Source organism: Phoenix dactylifera, chromosome 2 (genome assembly GCF_051530095.1).
Source record: "Phoenix dactylifera cultivar Ajwa chromosome 2, Ajwa_hap1_PhDact_Kaust_v1.1, whole genome shotgun sequence".
Classification (NCBI taxonomy): Eukaryota; Viridiplantae; Streptophyta; class Magnoliopsida; order Arecales; family Arecaceae; genus Phoenix; species Phoenix dactylifera.
Window position 1 is genome coordinate 13,217,852 of NC_143191.1, and position 15,555 is coordinate 13,233,406.

The 15,555-nt window shown below is 36.9% G+C and overlaps 1 protein-coding gene across 1 annotated transcript; it reads left to right on the forward strand.

Moving 5' to 3' along the window:
- Positions 1-2,541: 2,541 nt before the first annotated feature.
- LOC103716221 (WRKY transcription factor WRKY28-like) lies at positions 2,542-4,309 on the forward strand. The gene is made up of 5 exons (XM_008804131.6): positions 2,542-2,749; positions 2,842-2,898; positions 3,008-3,346; positions 3,453-3,569; positions 3,686-4,309. Exons 1-5 carry the CDS (start codon positions 2,669-2,671, stop codon positions 4,004-4,006), a joined length of 915 nt encoding a protein of 304 aa, XP_008802353.1. The 5' UTR covers positions 2,542-2,668; the 3' UTR covers positions 4,007-4,309.
- The last annotated feature ends 11,246 nt before the right edge of the window (positions 4,310-15,555 follow it).

Consider the following 15,555-nt stretch of genomic DNA (forward strand, 5'->3'; position numbering starts at 1 on the left):
GATTGTTATTTTCTGAATAGAATCACAAAAGTGTATTCATTAATTTGAGCAAGAACATGCATAATACATTAATAGATAAGAAGGTCATATTCCTATGATCTACAATTTCGAAACTGAAAACTATATTGGTACATTATCTGTTCGATATAGACGGTACTAGTTGATATGGGATCTATAGCGATCCGGTCAATGGTTTGGTACCAGTGCTGACCTAATATGGTGATGTTTGGGATGGTATTATGAACATCAACACGTTGGCAAAACATTGTCGAACAACTTTATTTACCTTCTGGCTGAGCAATGGCATAAACAAAACTGAGTTTGAATTTCATGGATACGTCTATGTCCGTTACAGTAATGAGAGCCTAAATATTATAAATTCTGTTGACTTTCAAACAATATATGTTTGGACGCCCGAATTATCTTTCGGTTTGTCAATGCTAATTTTTATTTGCAAGTTGCCTTCTATTTCACTCCATCCATGCACCTTATACCATCTCTGCCAAATTAGTTGAAAACATGAACCATATGCTTATTTACACAAAACAGATACACTCAACCATTACTAAGAAAGACGGTTGACCTAACAACAATGTGCACTGGCTTGACTTTGATAAGGTGTGCGCCATATGAAACAGGGGGAAAGGGATCCCAGGGAAAATTTAAAGAAATCAAAGCCACGCGCAAGAAGGTTGACCGTCCAGCCATCGCGTCAATGAGGGTCCCTAGACTTAATGCACCAGTGGCCGTTGACCTTTCTAGAGCGGTCTCTTTAATCATCTCCTGGATATGGAGAGGATCTATTTGCTCCCGAAGGTCCTTATGATTGGTAATTAATTTTAATGGCTTTAAAATTTTATTTTTAATTTTATCCTACTTAATTATTTCTTCTATAATAATTATCTAGGTTTAGTAGGGGTTGTTTTTTGAATTTGAGTAGAAATCAAATATTTCACGCCCTATTTGAAAAAATTGTCGGACAACAAAAAAAATTTATAGATAAATGTTTAACTATTTTTTAATTTTTATTTAGTATTTATTTTTGAGCTGGTACGGTCAACCTATTTCGGATAACGTGCTCCTCCGGCCTGCCGACCAGTTTGCTAAAAGGGATCACGTGTAGATCGAGCGTGCAGCCAAGGAAAGGAGGACAAAGACCCATGAGGAAAAGACTCTGCGCTATTTATTTAAGATTCTCCTCCACGGTATGAGAAAAGTTGGTCCGCCATGGACGGACAATTATTGTTCCAACTACAGTTCATGTCCCAATCAAGGACTCTAGATTATGCCAAGTGTCGCTCACGCAAGATTGGAAGGTGCGATATTCCAACTCATTTTAGAACAAATACTAAACTAACACGACGCAGTTAAACAACACTTGACAAGTCAAGGTTGGTGTCCTCAAAACTATTGTCGATTGGCAGGAGGACATATCAGCAAGGCCTGCCTTATCAAGTATCAACCTCTTAACATGCATTTATCTTGTCTTTTCATAATAATTTGTGAGGGGTGGTTCAATTTTAGAAACGTAATTTTTTTCCAATTTCATCTGGAATGCTAGAATCCACTCTCATGTAGCAAATAAATGAAAGAAAGAAAATGTCCATGAGGGTCCAATAACAAGAAGAAAAAAATAAAAATAGTGTACATAACAGTCTACTTCTAAAGGTTTGAACAATGAAGGTGAGAAGTCATAATACCTGAAAACTTGATATACATACTAAAATTGTGAGAATCCACTAGAGCATATGATTAGTCACACATCAACTATGCACTAGGTTGACTTTAGGTATATTATAAATTATATCAAAGAGGATCCGGCCTATAGCCTATGTGAAATAGAGGACACTATAGCACGGGCCTATTTGGATTAACTACAGGCTGATTGTAGTTATTTTTATTGGATTTAATATTTAAATTGATTTGGATCTGTTAATCTGAAAAGGATGCTAGGGCTTAAATAAAAGGAGTATGTAAGGAACCATACGAATATGTATTTAGCCCTGCATTAGGTATTTATATAATTTTTTTGGATAAGTTCCTGAGTTATTATAAAAACCTAACTTGACTTACAAAGTTAAGTCATTCAATTCTAGGTTTAATTATGTGTATCAACCATTCTCGCTTATATTAATTATTTTATGTGGACACCTAGTCAAACGTGCCTCAAAGTTTATACGAGTTTCTTTCTCTTGCTTTTCTGCTAGTCTGGAGCCTAAGGGAATTCCTATTAAGCGAAGAGCACAATGTAATGATATACGAATTCCATGAAAAAGAAACCCAGAGAAGATGGAGATAAGGTGTAATTAAATACGTAGAAAACGTGACCCCCATGAAGCCAAGTCAAGAGCGTTCTTTTCTTGCCCCGCACTCCCGGTTTCTTGTCTGTTTCAGGAGGCTCGTGGCGGCTTGACTTCAACGCCCACATCAAATAAAGACCGTGTTATGGCCGACGTCCCCACCTTACTTTTCTAATTAATCTGATGGTCTCGTTGGTCCGCAGAACTCCATCTCTTACCCAACCTCCCCACTAATAAAGGATCCTCCCTCCGGGATCATAATCCAAAGAGTTCTTTATATATAGCTATAAACCCAAGCCCTCCATCTCTCGTTCTCATTTGCCCTCTAAAGCTTCAACCCACTTTGTGATCAGCATCCTTCGTTGATCATGGACTCGACATGGATCGATCGCACCTCGCTTAGCCTTGATCTCAATGTCGGCTCTCTCCAGTTTCCCGACGAAGTTCCGGTGAGTACCAAAGTCTCACATATGTTAATATTTAGACATCCAACGGGGTCATTTCATTATATTGATTAGTCTCTCTTGGTTGGATCGAGTAGAAAGAGTTGCCCAGAAGTCCCAGGCACGAGGAAGAGGGGTTTTTGATGAAAAGAGAGGTGAGTTTACTCATACTCTATATTGATATTGTTAATGATGCATATCATGATCACTGCTCTTGCCCAAGCACGCTTTGGAGTTCTGACGTGCATGCCTCTTGGGCCTCAGGCTGGGGTTCTCCAGGAGGAGATCAATCAGGTGTGCCAAGAGAATAAAAGATTGAAGGAGATGCTTGCCGTCATGTATGAAAATTATGCCAATCTAAGGAGCCGGCTAATGGATCTAATGACCACCACCGCATCCTCGGAGGGAGGGTCAGTCTCGCCCACAAGGAAGAGGAAGAGTGATAGCCTCGACATGAATGGCTGCAATGATGTGGCTAATGAAATGACCAACTGCAAGATTGAACGCAACTCGAGCGAAGATATCTGCAAGCGAGCGAGGGAAGATTGTAAGCCAAAGGTTTCAAAGCTCTATGTTCGAACCGATCCATCGGATTCGAGCCTTGTAAGTTCCCTAAACTTTTTAATGTTCTTAACAAAAAAAAAAAGATGTTCCCTTCCAACTTCACAAATCACTCAATTAGAATTCTATGCATTCGTGCTATTCTTAGGTTGTAAAAGATGGGTATCAATGGAGGAAATATGGTCAGAAGGTGACCAGAGATAACCCATGCCCAAGAGCCTACTTCAGATGCTCCTTCGCTCCTATTTGTCCTGTTAAGAAGAAGGTAACCAAAGATCAAATCTAACAATATGACGCCCTGAAATCTATCTTCATAGCCATGAAATCTTGAGGAGTGAATCGAACTTAATTATCTAATTCGATGATGGCTTCTTCCTACAGGTGCAAAGAAGTACGGAGGATAGATCAATTCTAGTGGCAACTTATGAAGGCGAGCACGAGCATGGCAATTCTTCCCGGCCTGCAGCACCCGATGGTTCTAGCAGCGGTGGCTCGGTCTCTCGCCATTCTTCGGGCCGGAACAGCATTACACTTGATCTCACACGACCGGGATCACGACAGGAGGTTGAGTCACCACAGCTTCCGCGGAGTTTGGTGGAGCAAATGGCTTTTTCATTGACGAAGGATCCAGGGTTCAAAGCAGCACTAGCTTCAGCCATTTCTGGGAAAGTTCTTCAGCTCTCTCCTCCTAGGAATAAGTGATCAGCAGAAATTGATCAAGCTTCTATTTTCTATTTCCTTAGATTTACTTTTGGGTTGCTCTAGCTCTTCAAGGTGATAAGGTGATGAAGAGATGGGTGACTCTTATGTAAATAGAATTTTGTTAGCAAGAGACATGGAAATTTTATTTAGATGGGAAAATGAACACCTGATCAGTTGCATGCTCGTGCCTTCCCTTTTAGCTAGCAAAATCCAAATGAATTAAGTTAAGGAATTATATGTACTTGCCAATTTCCAATGTGATACAGTTTGTTCCGCTGTATATTTAGTGTTGGACTTGTTCTACTATAAGAGACGAATTAGGTGTCGATGCAATGGAGGGGTTGATTTGCTTACATTGATGAAAATGTTGGAAAAGTTAGACATGATTAATGTGTTTAGCTGAATTTTAGTTGTTGGCCTCTTCTCTTTATCAACTTGAGTTTTTGAGGTCTGATGATTCGTCATGATGATATTATATCTCGGGATTTGTTGGAAGTCATGTTTGGATTACCTCATTGCAGCTATTCATTTAATTTTCTTGACTTTTATCTCATTTACGTTGCTTCTCATCAAGAATTGTTGGCTCGGTTGATTGGCACATCTCCCTTAAAGGCTTCTCCTTGGCATACACTCTTCAAATCCTGGGTATTGCTCAAGAAAAAGTCTAAGTTGGTTCTCTAGGAATTAATTTTTAGACCTTAGAGCATGCATCACCTATCAAAATTTATTAAAAAAATAAAACTTTAAAAAAAAAAATCACCAAAGCCCCTATCCCAATAAAATAAATGCACTTTGATAAAATGGAAAGGGAAAAAATATTTATATTGTTATTTATCTTCCATTTCCGTTGTAATCAAAGATACAATAGAGGCTCATATATTTGATCACATTTTGTGTCCGAGACATGCATCTCTCTCTCCCTAGCCTCTCTCCTAGTCATCTATTCCAACCTTGCTAATCTTCGGCTTAGAATTCAATAACCTCTCTCTCTCTCTCATACTGATGGAAATAACCTCTCTCTCTCTCTCTCTCATATCGATGGAAATAAGTATGCATATGTGTATGTATCCAATATGAATGGACTAGGCTACATTCAAAAGAGTGTAGCTAAGCTTAGTTGCACTCATGCTAGAGTTGTGTGAGTAGCCGTTATATCAAAAAAAAAAAAAAACGAAGAGTGTAGCTAGTCGCCTCTACTGTCATTCGATTGGCGTGCATTTTGAGACATTCCAAACAACCATGTATAGCTAAGTTTTGTCTATCATAAAAAGGAAAAAAAAGAGAGAAAGATTAATTGGTACGATGGGATATGCCGCCTACACTCATGTCCATTCCTCTGGATGCATCCTGCCCATGCTCTCCCTCTCCCTTTTCCTCCTGCAAAATTAAACATACTATAATGTCCAACATCATACTAACCCCAAAATGGTAAACATCTAGCCTACAAAAATAAACAAAAATATCGTATAAACAAACAAACAAAAAAATATGGCCACCCTAAGTCAGGTGAGGGTTGTCTTATAGTAAACAACAACAAAGAAGAATAAACAGAAAATTTAAAAGGAGTAAACACCAAGTGCTCGAAAATAAATACTAATTTATCTAGAGTAAATACTAACTTTGCAAAAATAAGCACTAAGATGTTTACGATAAATACTAAAACAGATGATAAGCATCTAGTATGCAAAAACAAATACAAACGTCGCATTAATAAATTTGGCTTGGGGTGGGGGAGAGAGGATGGCGCATCATATCTCATCACATTAAGGTATGACTACTATACTAAGAGAGGATAAAAAAAAGCATGATTGCTATCCCATTCCATTAGTGTTTTGTCGCTCTTTTTATTTTTCAAATGTAATGGTGGGGAGTTGTTGTTAACAACCACTTCCCCCGAGATGTGCATCAATCTAACTATGGCAAGGCAGACGCAACTTGGCTACACTCGAGTTTAGGCTAGTCCATCTCATATAATATTTACTATTTGCAACTATAACTTCTTTCTTTTATATGAAAATGAGATTTTTTTTTTTTTGAATTCCATATTAACTATCCTTGGCCCTTGCCATGCTCGCACACTATGCTTCTAAGGTATATAGGCAAATTAATTTTAAAAGGGAAAAAGTATGAATTTTGAATATTATTTGTTCAAAGCTTTGAGTATAAGTTGGACACTTCTTTTCAATCATTAGACCAAATGCCTGAATGCATACTAATATGATATCTAGCGATTAGAAGAGAACATGCTCAGATATCTTCAGTCAATTGTGAATCGAGCGGTATCCCTCTCTCTCTCTGTCTTTTTTTTTTCAAAATTTGGTTGAAGAATATTTTTTTGGAAGTAGGATCAAATCCAAGTTACTGGTATCCAGCATTTGTGATTAATGTTTGTTCGTAGCCTTTTTCTTCCATCCCCATCCGCTAGATACTGATAACTGGATATCTTCCGTTCAAACTTCACCGGTTGACAAAAGTCCCTGGGGTCAAACCACGTGCGGTGGCTGGATGCACAAGGGCTGGCCCACCTTCTTGAACTGAGTCCAAAACACGTGGGGATTGGTGGCCTCACCTACCGTCAACCTTTGGGCTGCCGTAACTGGAACAGCTTCCCTTCCTCTCTTCTTCTTTCTATTTCCTCTTTAACCACCACAAGTTCTCAGAAGACCTTTCTATAGTCTTATAAACAAACAAAAACTGAGACCATCCTCTCTTCCATATCCATCAAAGATAGCTCTATTGGACCTAAATTGTTGACCCAAGGTCTTAAACCTCGACCTGCATGCCTTCTGGGTCGGGTCGGATTATCGGTATAACAAGCATTACCAATCCAATTGAATGCATCACTTTTGGATTCTAAGGATCATCAAACCAAGCTAGTCAATATAGATATAAAGGTGTGTCGTTTTCAGAGTGAGCTAGTCTCCACTCATGCTTTTAATTTCATATAGGATTCCACTCTAGAAGTCCTTTGCAGAGACTAATTCATGGGGAGTGAAGACAGATGCATGAAAGGTTCATGGAGGGGATGCATGCACCTCAACTCAAGGCTTTGTCTATATAACTCCGATAGATGTGTACAAATAAAGATGGAAGGAACATAGAAGTTTCATCGAGCTATTCTTTTATTTCCTTTTCTTTTCTTTGTGGAAAATAGCCATCCTCGTATCAAATGTATAGCTAGGTTATCAAATGTTAGGCTTTGAACATTTTGCTAAGCTTTCATGGTAGTTTGGTGTGCCTATCAGAATTCTTGTTCTTCTTTTTGATGATATTTATTAATTATTATTAATTAGCAACGCTATCCAGAATCATCACATCTACGAGGGATTAGAGCTAGGGATGATGAAATTGCACACTAATTTTTTTCTTAAAAAACTTCGGATCTTCTGCTTAATTTTTAAATATTTTATTTTTTAATTTTTATGAGCATATTTATTTTTGAAATATTTATTTTTTTTCTGATTTACCAAAAAAAAATAGATGGGTTCAGCTGACAAATGACTGGTTGTCTTTATTTTTGGTTCTATTATAAGAGAATAAAAATGCTTACCCTAATAGCTTCGTGAAGTGTACAGCTCTTGGACTCTTCTGCACCCACATATGATTGCGTGACTGCAAATTGTTAGTGTTACGAATTATTGGAATTGTTAATCCGTAGACGCTTCCAAAGCCTTGCAGGGAAGTGAGAGGAGGGAAGAAAATGGAATCTTTCTTCTTCTCCCAAATTTTCCACATACTTGGTCTTCGTAATACAAATTTTCCACATACTTGGTCTTCGAAATAATAAAAGGCCTGGTTAGATTCTTAGCTACTTTATGAGCGGACTATCTCATTCTTGGTCTTCCAGGTCAGATGTGGATGGAACGTCATAGCAAGGAGGAAAAATGAATCTCGGATTGCAAGGAGGAAAATTGATTCCAGAATTCCAAGGTTTTTGAAATATTGGAAATCATTTGATCTAATGGATTTTTTTTTTTTGATAAACAAGATCCATTAAATTAAACTAAACATGAATGGATACATCTGTGAGAATCTGAAAATAAAATTTAAAAACTGAACAGGAAGATCAGCCGAAGAAATATAAAATGTTGATCCTGTGTGATTAGCCATGGAAAATGATATATAGTCAGCAGTACTATTAGGGGTGGCAATTGGGTCGGGTCAGGCATAAATAGGTCGGGTCAAATACAGGTCGGGTCAGAAAACTATAAATCTGAACCCGACCTGTTTATTAAACGGGTCAAGAATTACAAACCTGAACCTGACCTGTTTATTAAACAGGTAACCCGACCCGACCCGTTTAACCTGTTTAATAAACAGGTAACCTGTTTACCCAACCCGACCCGACCTGTTTAACCTGTTTGCTCAACCTGACCCGTTTAACCTGTTTAGACCTGTTTAATCTGTCCAACCCAACCTGTTTAACCTGTCCAACCCGACCTGTTTAGACCTGTTTAGACCCGTTTAACCTGTTTAGACCTGTTTAACCCGTTTAACCTGTTGAACCCGTTTAACCTGTTTAGACCTGTTTAACCTGCCCAACAGTTAAACGAGTTAAACGGTTTAAACGGGTCAAACATCTAAAACCCGTATCCGACCCAATTAATAAACAGGTTAAACGGGTCGACCTGTTTACGACCCGAACCTGTTTAGGCCAAACCCAAACCTGTTTATGGCGGGTCGGGTCATATTTTGCCACCCCTAAGTACTATTAGCCTCTATGTAAATATGTAAGACGTCAATAGCAAAAAATGAGTATATCATTCTCCAATAATGCTATAGTAGTGGATGCAAACTACTATCGACAATGGATTAGAGAGCCATCTGACAAGCATTATAGAGTCACACTCTAAACAAATTTGTGAAGCCCTCAATGTGTATATAGCATAATTGAATCCTTCTTCTGCAGTATACAACTCTGCTATTGAAATTGTGGTACTTAAAATTCTAACATTACTAGATATAATGAATACACCACTAGCACTCATGATAAGAAAGACAGATCCACTAGAACCACCTTGTTCCTGTAGACTACCATCAAATTAATCTCGAGGAAACAGAAGGGTGGTGGCTTCCAAGAGAAATATGTTAATTGCAAAGTTGCAAAAATTGCAAAATAAGAGCCACAAATTGCTCTTGTTGTCAAAGATCTCTCTATAATGACTATTTGAAGGAACTCGTCAACCTAGGTAGAAGCTTCCAGAAAAATTAATCGAGCATTCCATATTGTACTTTCGGACATGTGATGATACCTTGCCCCAACTATATATTATAGGCATGTAACAAATAAGAATAGCTTTTGCCATTTTATCATTAGTGAAAAATTCTCTTTAACAGTTTGTAGAAATTCATCAAGCATCTGAGACGAGAAAGTAGATAAATTTTACTCTCTATTGAAGTATGACAAGAGATAAAGATTCCTCTACCTCCAGGCAAATGTCATAATAACTTGAAATATGAAAACCACGCTAAGATAATATAGCTCTATATGGTTGCCGATGTCATGCTAATTTCCATATAAATAGTGCAACTCTAGGATGGGCCTCTAATCTCTAAACCCAATCAATATTCAAAACTTGTTAGCATTTAGATAGAAAAGCTCGATAAAGATCAGGTGCCTTAGTCATTAACCAAAAAATGGCCCCCAACCCAACCTGTCTCCAATTTCACCATGGGTGTAGGAATAGATAGAACTCTATTCCATTATTTCTTTGAAAAAGCTTGGGTAAGAACTGGTTGATTCCATTTTCTTTCGTCAGATATAATAAAATCTTTAATCATAGTACCTTTAAGTACTGAAATATCAACCAAAGTCGACCATTATGCTTGAGATAGAGATAACAATCATAGATCCTAAAGCACATTTATAGATGCACCATTCTCTACACACCATTTAGTATTAGAATGAATAACTAGAGCATAGGAACAAATATTTTTCCAAATCGGAACACTTTGTGTACACGCAGGGTAAGATGCCAATGACTAGGGGTTATACTACACCCTCATAAAGGAGTTCCAAAAACCATCCCGCAGCAAAAGATAGCTCGCAGCATGTTTAGCCATAAGAGCATCACTTTTGGTAACCAAACCATAATCCCAAATAAATTGACAAACATAATCCCAAGAAATTAGATGCATCCTTCTAGAATTATCATTTAAGTCCTAAGAAAAATTTCTAATAATAATTTCCAACTTCAAAAGCATTCTCCTTGGAATAATAGTATAAATAATTAAATAAATAAGAAGTATGGAAAGTACTAACTTAATAAGAGTCATTTTATCCATGATAAATAGAGCTCTCCACTTCCAACCCTCCAATCGATTTAAGAATTGCTTTATAATACCACTGTAGTTAAATGAAGATAACCTCTTACCAGAGAGGAATTTCTAAGTATTTCCATGTACCATTAGATTTCTTAATATGTAAGTGATTTTTGATGCGCTGCCCGATAAGGATATTAACTATTGGACTAAATTTCATTATAGATTTCTCAAAATTTATCAGTTGTCCAGAATTACACAATAATTATTTAGAATAGCCAATAAAATTCCTGCATTAGATAGAGGGGCCTGGAAAAAAATATGCAGTCATCCCAAACAAAAGATGAGATATAAATACTCTTGTTCAGCTAGGCTAATACACCAATTATGAACTATTCTCTATCGCCACCTTCAACTGTCTCGATAGCGCATCTGCATAAATAATAAATAAGAAGGGTGATAACTGATAATGGACAATTTTGTCGCCAAGAATGGAACAAACTAGAAGGAGTTCCATTGACCAAAATAGCAAAGGAGGGTGATTTGATACAACCTAAATCCAATTAATCCAGGCATCCTAAAAACTAAGCTGATGAAGAGTAAAAAATATAAAAAGCCCACCAAACTCTATCATATGTTCTCTGTATATCCAGTTTAATCGCCATGTAATTGCATCTAACTAGAACTTGCTGTAAATCATATATAATCTCTCAAGTTACAAGAACATTATTAGAAATACTTCTACATTTAACAAATGCACCATGTTCCTAACTTAGCAATAAATGTAGTACATGTTGCATCCTATTAGCCATCAGTTTAGCAATAATTTTGTACAGAGTGGTACATAAACTAATCAGACGATAATGAGATGGGATTGATGCATCAGACCTAATAGGGATTAGACTAACGAAAGTATGCTTTCATGAGGCAAGCATGGAATAGGAGATAAATAACTGTTTCACTGCAATACACATATCTTTTCGGATGATCAGCTAATAATATTTAAAGAAAAAAGCTAGAAAACCATCAGGATATCCCCTGAAATAGATCGTAATGCAATTCAACCTTAGCATTTGAGACGGCCCTAAGAAGCATCTCATTATTAGATTCACATAAAATAGTATTAGGCTGTGGAACAATGACCGGCTTTTTATCCTCCTCATCCCTCCTCCATCTAGTACTGAAGAAATTAAATAGTTCATTTCTAATAACAATTTCATCCTCAATATTATTTTCATTACCATCTTTAAAAAAGTAAATGTCATTCCTTTTCCTCCTAATAACAGTGGCATGATAAAAAAAACCTCGTACTCCAATCACCCTTATTGAGCCATTTAATTCTTGAATTTTGTCTCCACATAATTTTTTGTTAGCACACAAACGAGTGATGCTGAGCAAGATTGGATCAAAGAAGAGACAAAACCCCATCAGAAAGACCTCCCTCTTCACACTCCTTTTGTAATTCTAAAATCACTTTTTCAACATCCTCCAATCTTCTAAAAATATTTCCCACTATCATTTTATTCCATAATCTCAACCTCCTTTTAGTGAGCTCCAATCTTCTAGTCATGGTACATGTCATCTCCTCTAATAAGAATTCTCCATGCACTACGAACGATGTCCTAAGACTGGAAGTAATACAACCAAAATTTTTCAAATGTAAATGAAGATTTGCCTGAAATTTCAAGTGCCATCTCAATAAGAATAGGGCAATGATCAGAAGCAATTTTGGGTAGGTGGCGTACCTGATAATCAGGAAAGTTTTGAATCTATCCTCCATTAGCAAAAGCTCTATCAATTCTTTTTCACACCCTTGCCTGACCATTCTGATTATTACACCATATAAAATGAACACATGAATATCCTAAATTAGACAGACCATTTGAGGATAGGAAAGACCGAAATTCCCAAATACCAATTTTCTCAATGAAAGGCTTTCCACCCATCTTCTCAAATGGCCTTTCAATACAATTAAAATCTCTAGCAATTAAGATTGGCTGACCTTGATTGATGATAGCATAAACCTTTGTCTATAGAAAACATCTATGTTGGTATTCCAGGTCTGCATATATAGCTAATAAAATCTAAGAATGTTTCCCTGACTCTACAATAACAAAAAACACCTGCCATGAACTCTTATTAAAAACTTCAATTTTACATTGTCTTGTTGCCAAATTGCAAGAATACCATCCTTGAAGACCTGAGACTCAATATGAAAACACCAACTAGGTGAAAGACGAGTTCACTCCTTGGATAAACTTCTAGCTGACAATCTTGTCTCAAAGAAATCACAAATATAAGGCTTACGTAACTAAATTAATCATTTAACAGTTGGTGAAAAGGAGGGTTTACCAGCCGCCCTACAATTCTATAAGAAAATCTTCATTGTGTAATACTAGAATTCCGATTTACATCATTCTGATCGTCAACAATCTGCAGCTCCATGGGTTGAAGATAGCCCATCTCTTCTTATATTACCTCTTTCGAAGGAACTAAACCCAAAGCATCATTTATTAAAATGATTGCCCTGTCATGCTCATCTTGAGTAGTATCTTGACAAATTTGATTAGTCTTTGGCCCTTCCCTGGAAATAATTGGTATAGAAGACAGGCAATTTACCTTTCCCATGGCCTGATGAAGAAGGTGCCTCACAACCAGTTTAAGGCGAATCCATAGAAGAAAAGACAAACAGTCTGTTTGATGATGGCATAGAATGTGGCTAATTCAACTTCCAAGCTGGATTTGGATCTGCAAATGGATTGGGTTCTTTCCTATGGGTTGATGCTTGAGATGCCCAAACCACAGCCTTTTCCACATATTTTCCACACCTTTACCAATTAGTTGGGCCCGACCATGAGTGGGCGATCGAGCCCTTTTACCATGGGCTGGTTTAGATCCAATAGAGCAACAAATGTAGAGGATGAGCCACTTAGAATCTTCCACCGTTGCCAAAAGCCCAAATTTATTAACTGGACTATTATTAGTATTCACAGGCAAGTGGCACCGGCCCATTTTTAGTGGGATTTCCCAGCCCGCTTCCGAAACAAGTCCATCTGGATAAGTAGCCCTAAGAGTCGACCCGAAGTCCATCCCTTGTTGCGGCGAGCTCATTAATTGAGTTGAGTTGGCCGGGTTTCAGTGACTCGGTCATCATTCTCCTCATCCCCCGATCGAATCAAGAGGAGGGTTTCCTGCCATTGTTGCCACAAGCCACAGACCAAACAATTTCTTTGGCGACGTAGCATGATAGTCATCGTCGACGATATAGTCATGATCTCAAAATATTTGCATTCAGGTTGAGATTGTTTGGTTTGGCCAGTATTTCGGATTGACCATTTAACTAATCTTATAAAGCTAAAATACAATAATTGGTAGTTTAATATAACCTAGTAAAAATTCCTAAAATAAAACTAAAAACCAACATAAGCATGAAAGTTCATTCAAAATATTTTTAATTTAATCCAAGAAATGACCATTCTTGAAATACCAGTTTAGAAACTACAATTTTAGAAAAAAATATTGATATAGTTGAGAATATTATAAAAAATCCATCAAAATAAAGAATACATGAAATATAATTAACTAAAAATAAGTGAGATGGAATAGGACTGTTGCGGTGGGAGAGAAGAATCAGATTAAATGAGTTTCCTCAATGAAGTAGGAAAGATATTTAGAGCGAAATAGAAGGGATCTTATATGACTCTGTTTCTCGTGGAGGGTTGTATTAGGTATGAGTCAAATGAAGTCTACTTTTGATTGATCCAAATTAGACCTGGATGATAAATAAGTCAAGTTGGATCAAATCGAGTTGACAAATAAGTCAAGTCCAACTTTTGACCCTGATGCCGCCCACGAATCTTCTGGTCTAATGAGGTTGGGACCAAGGGCAGGTCATGGGTCTTCTCAACCCATTTGCAACCCTAGTTTTCGCTAAACTTGGGACTAGTTTGATGTTTGGACTCCAGTCATTGTGCTTTGATCTGGGTGGGGGTGGGCTTAACAAAAATGGCATGGCCAAGCCTACCTGGGCCCCTCTTCTATATCATGGTTGCTTGGCTTCATGGCCTAAAGCTAACCAAGGCAAACATCACTCTTTATGGGCATGCTAAATTGATATGTGGGCTTCTTTTCAATTGGGCCTCCTTTGGTTTTAGGCTAAATAACCCCCCCCCCCCCCTCTCGGGGTTCTTTTTTTCTTTCCCTCTTTTTTCCTTTTTTTTTAATGTCTCCTCATATAGGCTATTCTTCCCTCGTTTCATTTATCAATAACATGTGAAATGGCTGGCCACCATTTTACTTTAAAAAAAGTATTATTAACTATTTTAGATACGGACATAAGTTATACGATAGACTAAATAATCAACTATTTGCTGCAATTGTTAGCTCTTATCAGTCCTTTGCATGGCAAGCCAACAATGAACTCATTACTTATCATGCAAGGTTCAATATAGTTATCACATTTCTATAGACATTAATAATTACAAAACTATTGTTATTTTCTTTAGCTTTTCATTTTTAATTCTTAAACTCGAGATGCAATTAAAGATTATTTCGTCAACTTGGATTCCTTGGATTCTCTACTGATTCACTTGTGTGTACTACTTTTAGCCCCACATCAAAATTTTGGTTTCCCTTTAATTAATTAAATTTAAGAACTCATCTAAGGAAAGGTTGGATGGTAAGAGAGAGGAAAATATATTTGGCACTAGTCACGGTGAACCATCTTTTATTTTACATCAAAAGTGCCATTCTGCAGCACCCTTATTTGAATCCCTTAGTGGTTAGTGCCTTGACCTATTAAAATAAAATAAATATTTCTTTTAATAATGCTAAATTTGCCAAACTGCTATAAGTATAAAAGAATTGTTCAACATGTACATTACTTTAACTTATTGCATAAAAAACAAATAATTTAATAAATAATGAGTGCTTTTTATAATTTTATTTTCTACAAGAAATTATTAGCTAATGAACACAAACCAATGTGATTAGTTAGAATATTCATGTATGTTCATCAAAGATAAGAGAAATACACAAACCTACAACCATATGACTCAATGTTGTTTTACATATGTTGGTAGATTTGCATCTCTCATTCATATGACTTAGAACTAAAAGTGTGTATCTATAGATTAATGACGACTTAAGAGTCATATTGACCATTCAATTTGTCTAGTTTTGGCCCTTTTTTTTGTTTTTTTTTTTGTTTTGTTTTTTTGTTATGTATCAAGCTCTTGCAAGAGAGTAGTGTGATACATGAGTGGCAACAATCAACATAAAAATAAAGA

Coding starts and splice junctions, on each gene's coding strand:
- LOC103716221 (XM_008804131.6), top strand. CDS start 2,669: ATGGACTCGACATGGATCGATCGCACCTCGCTTAGCCTTGATCTCAAT. Junction 2,750..2,841: donor AGTTTCCCGACGAAGTTCCG/GTGAGTACCAAA, acceptor TGGATCGAGTAG/AAAGAGTTGCCCAGAAGTCC. Junction 3,347..3,452: donor ATCCATCGGATTCGAGCCTT/GTAAGTTCCCTA, acceptor TGCTATTCTTAG/GTTGTAAAAGATGGGTATCA.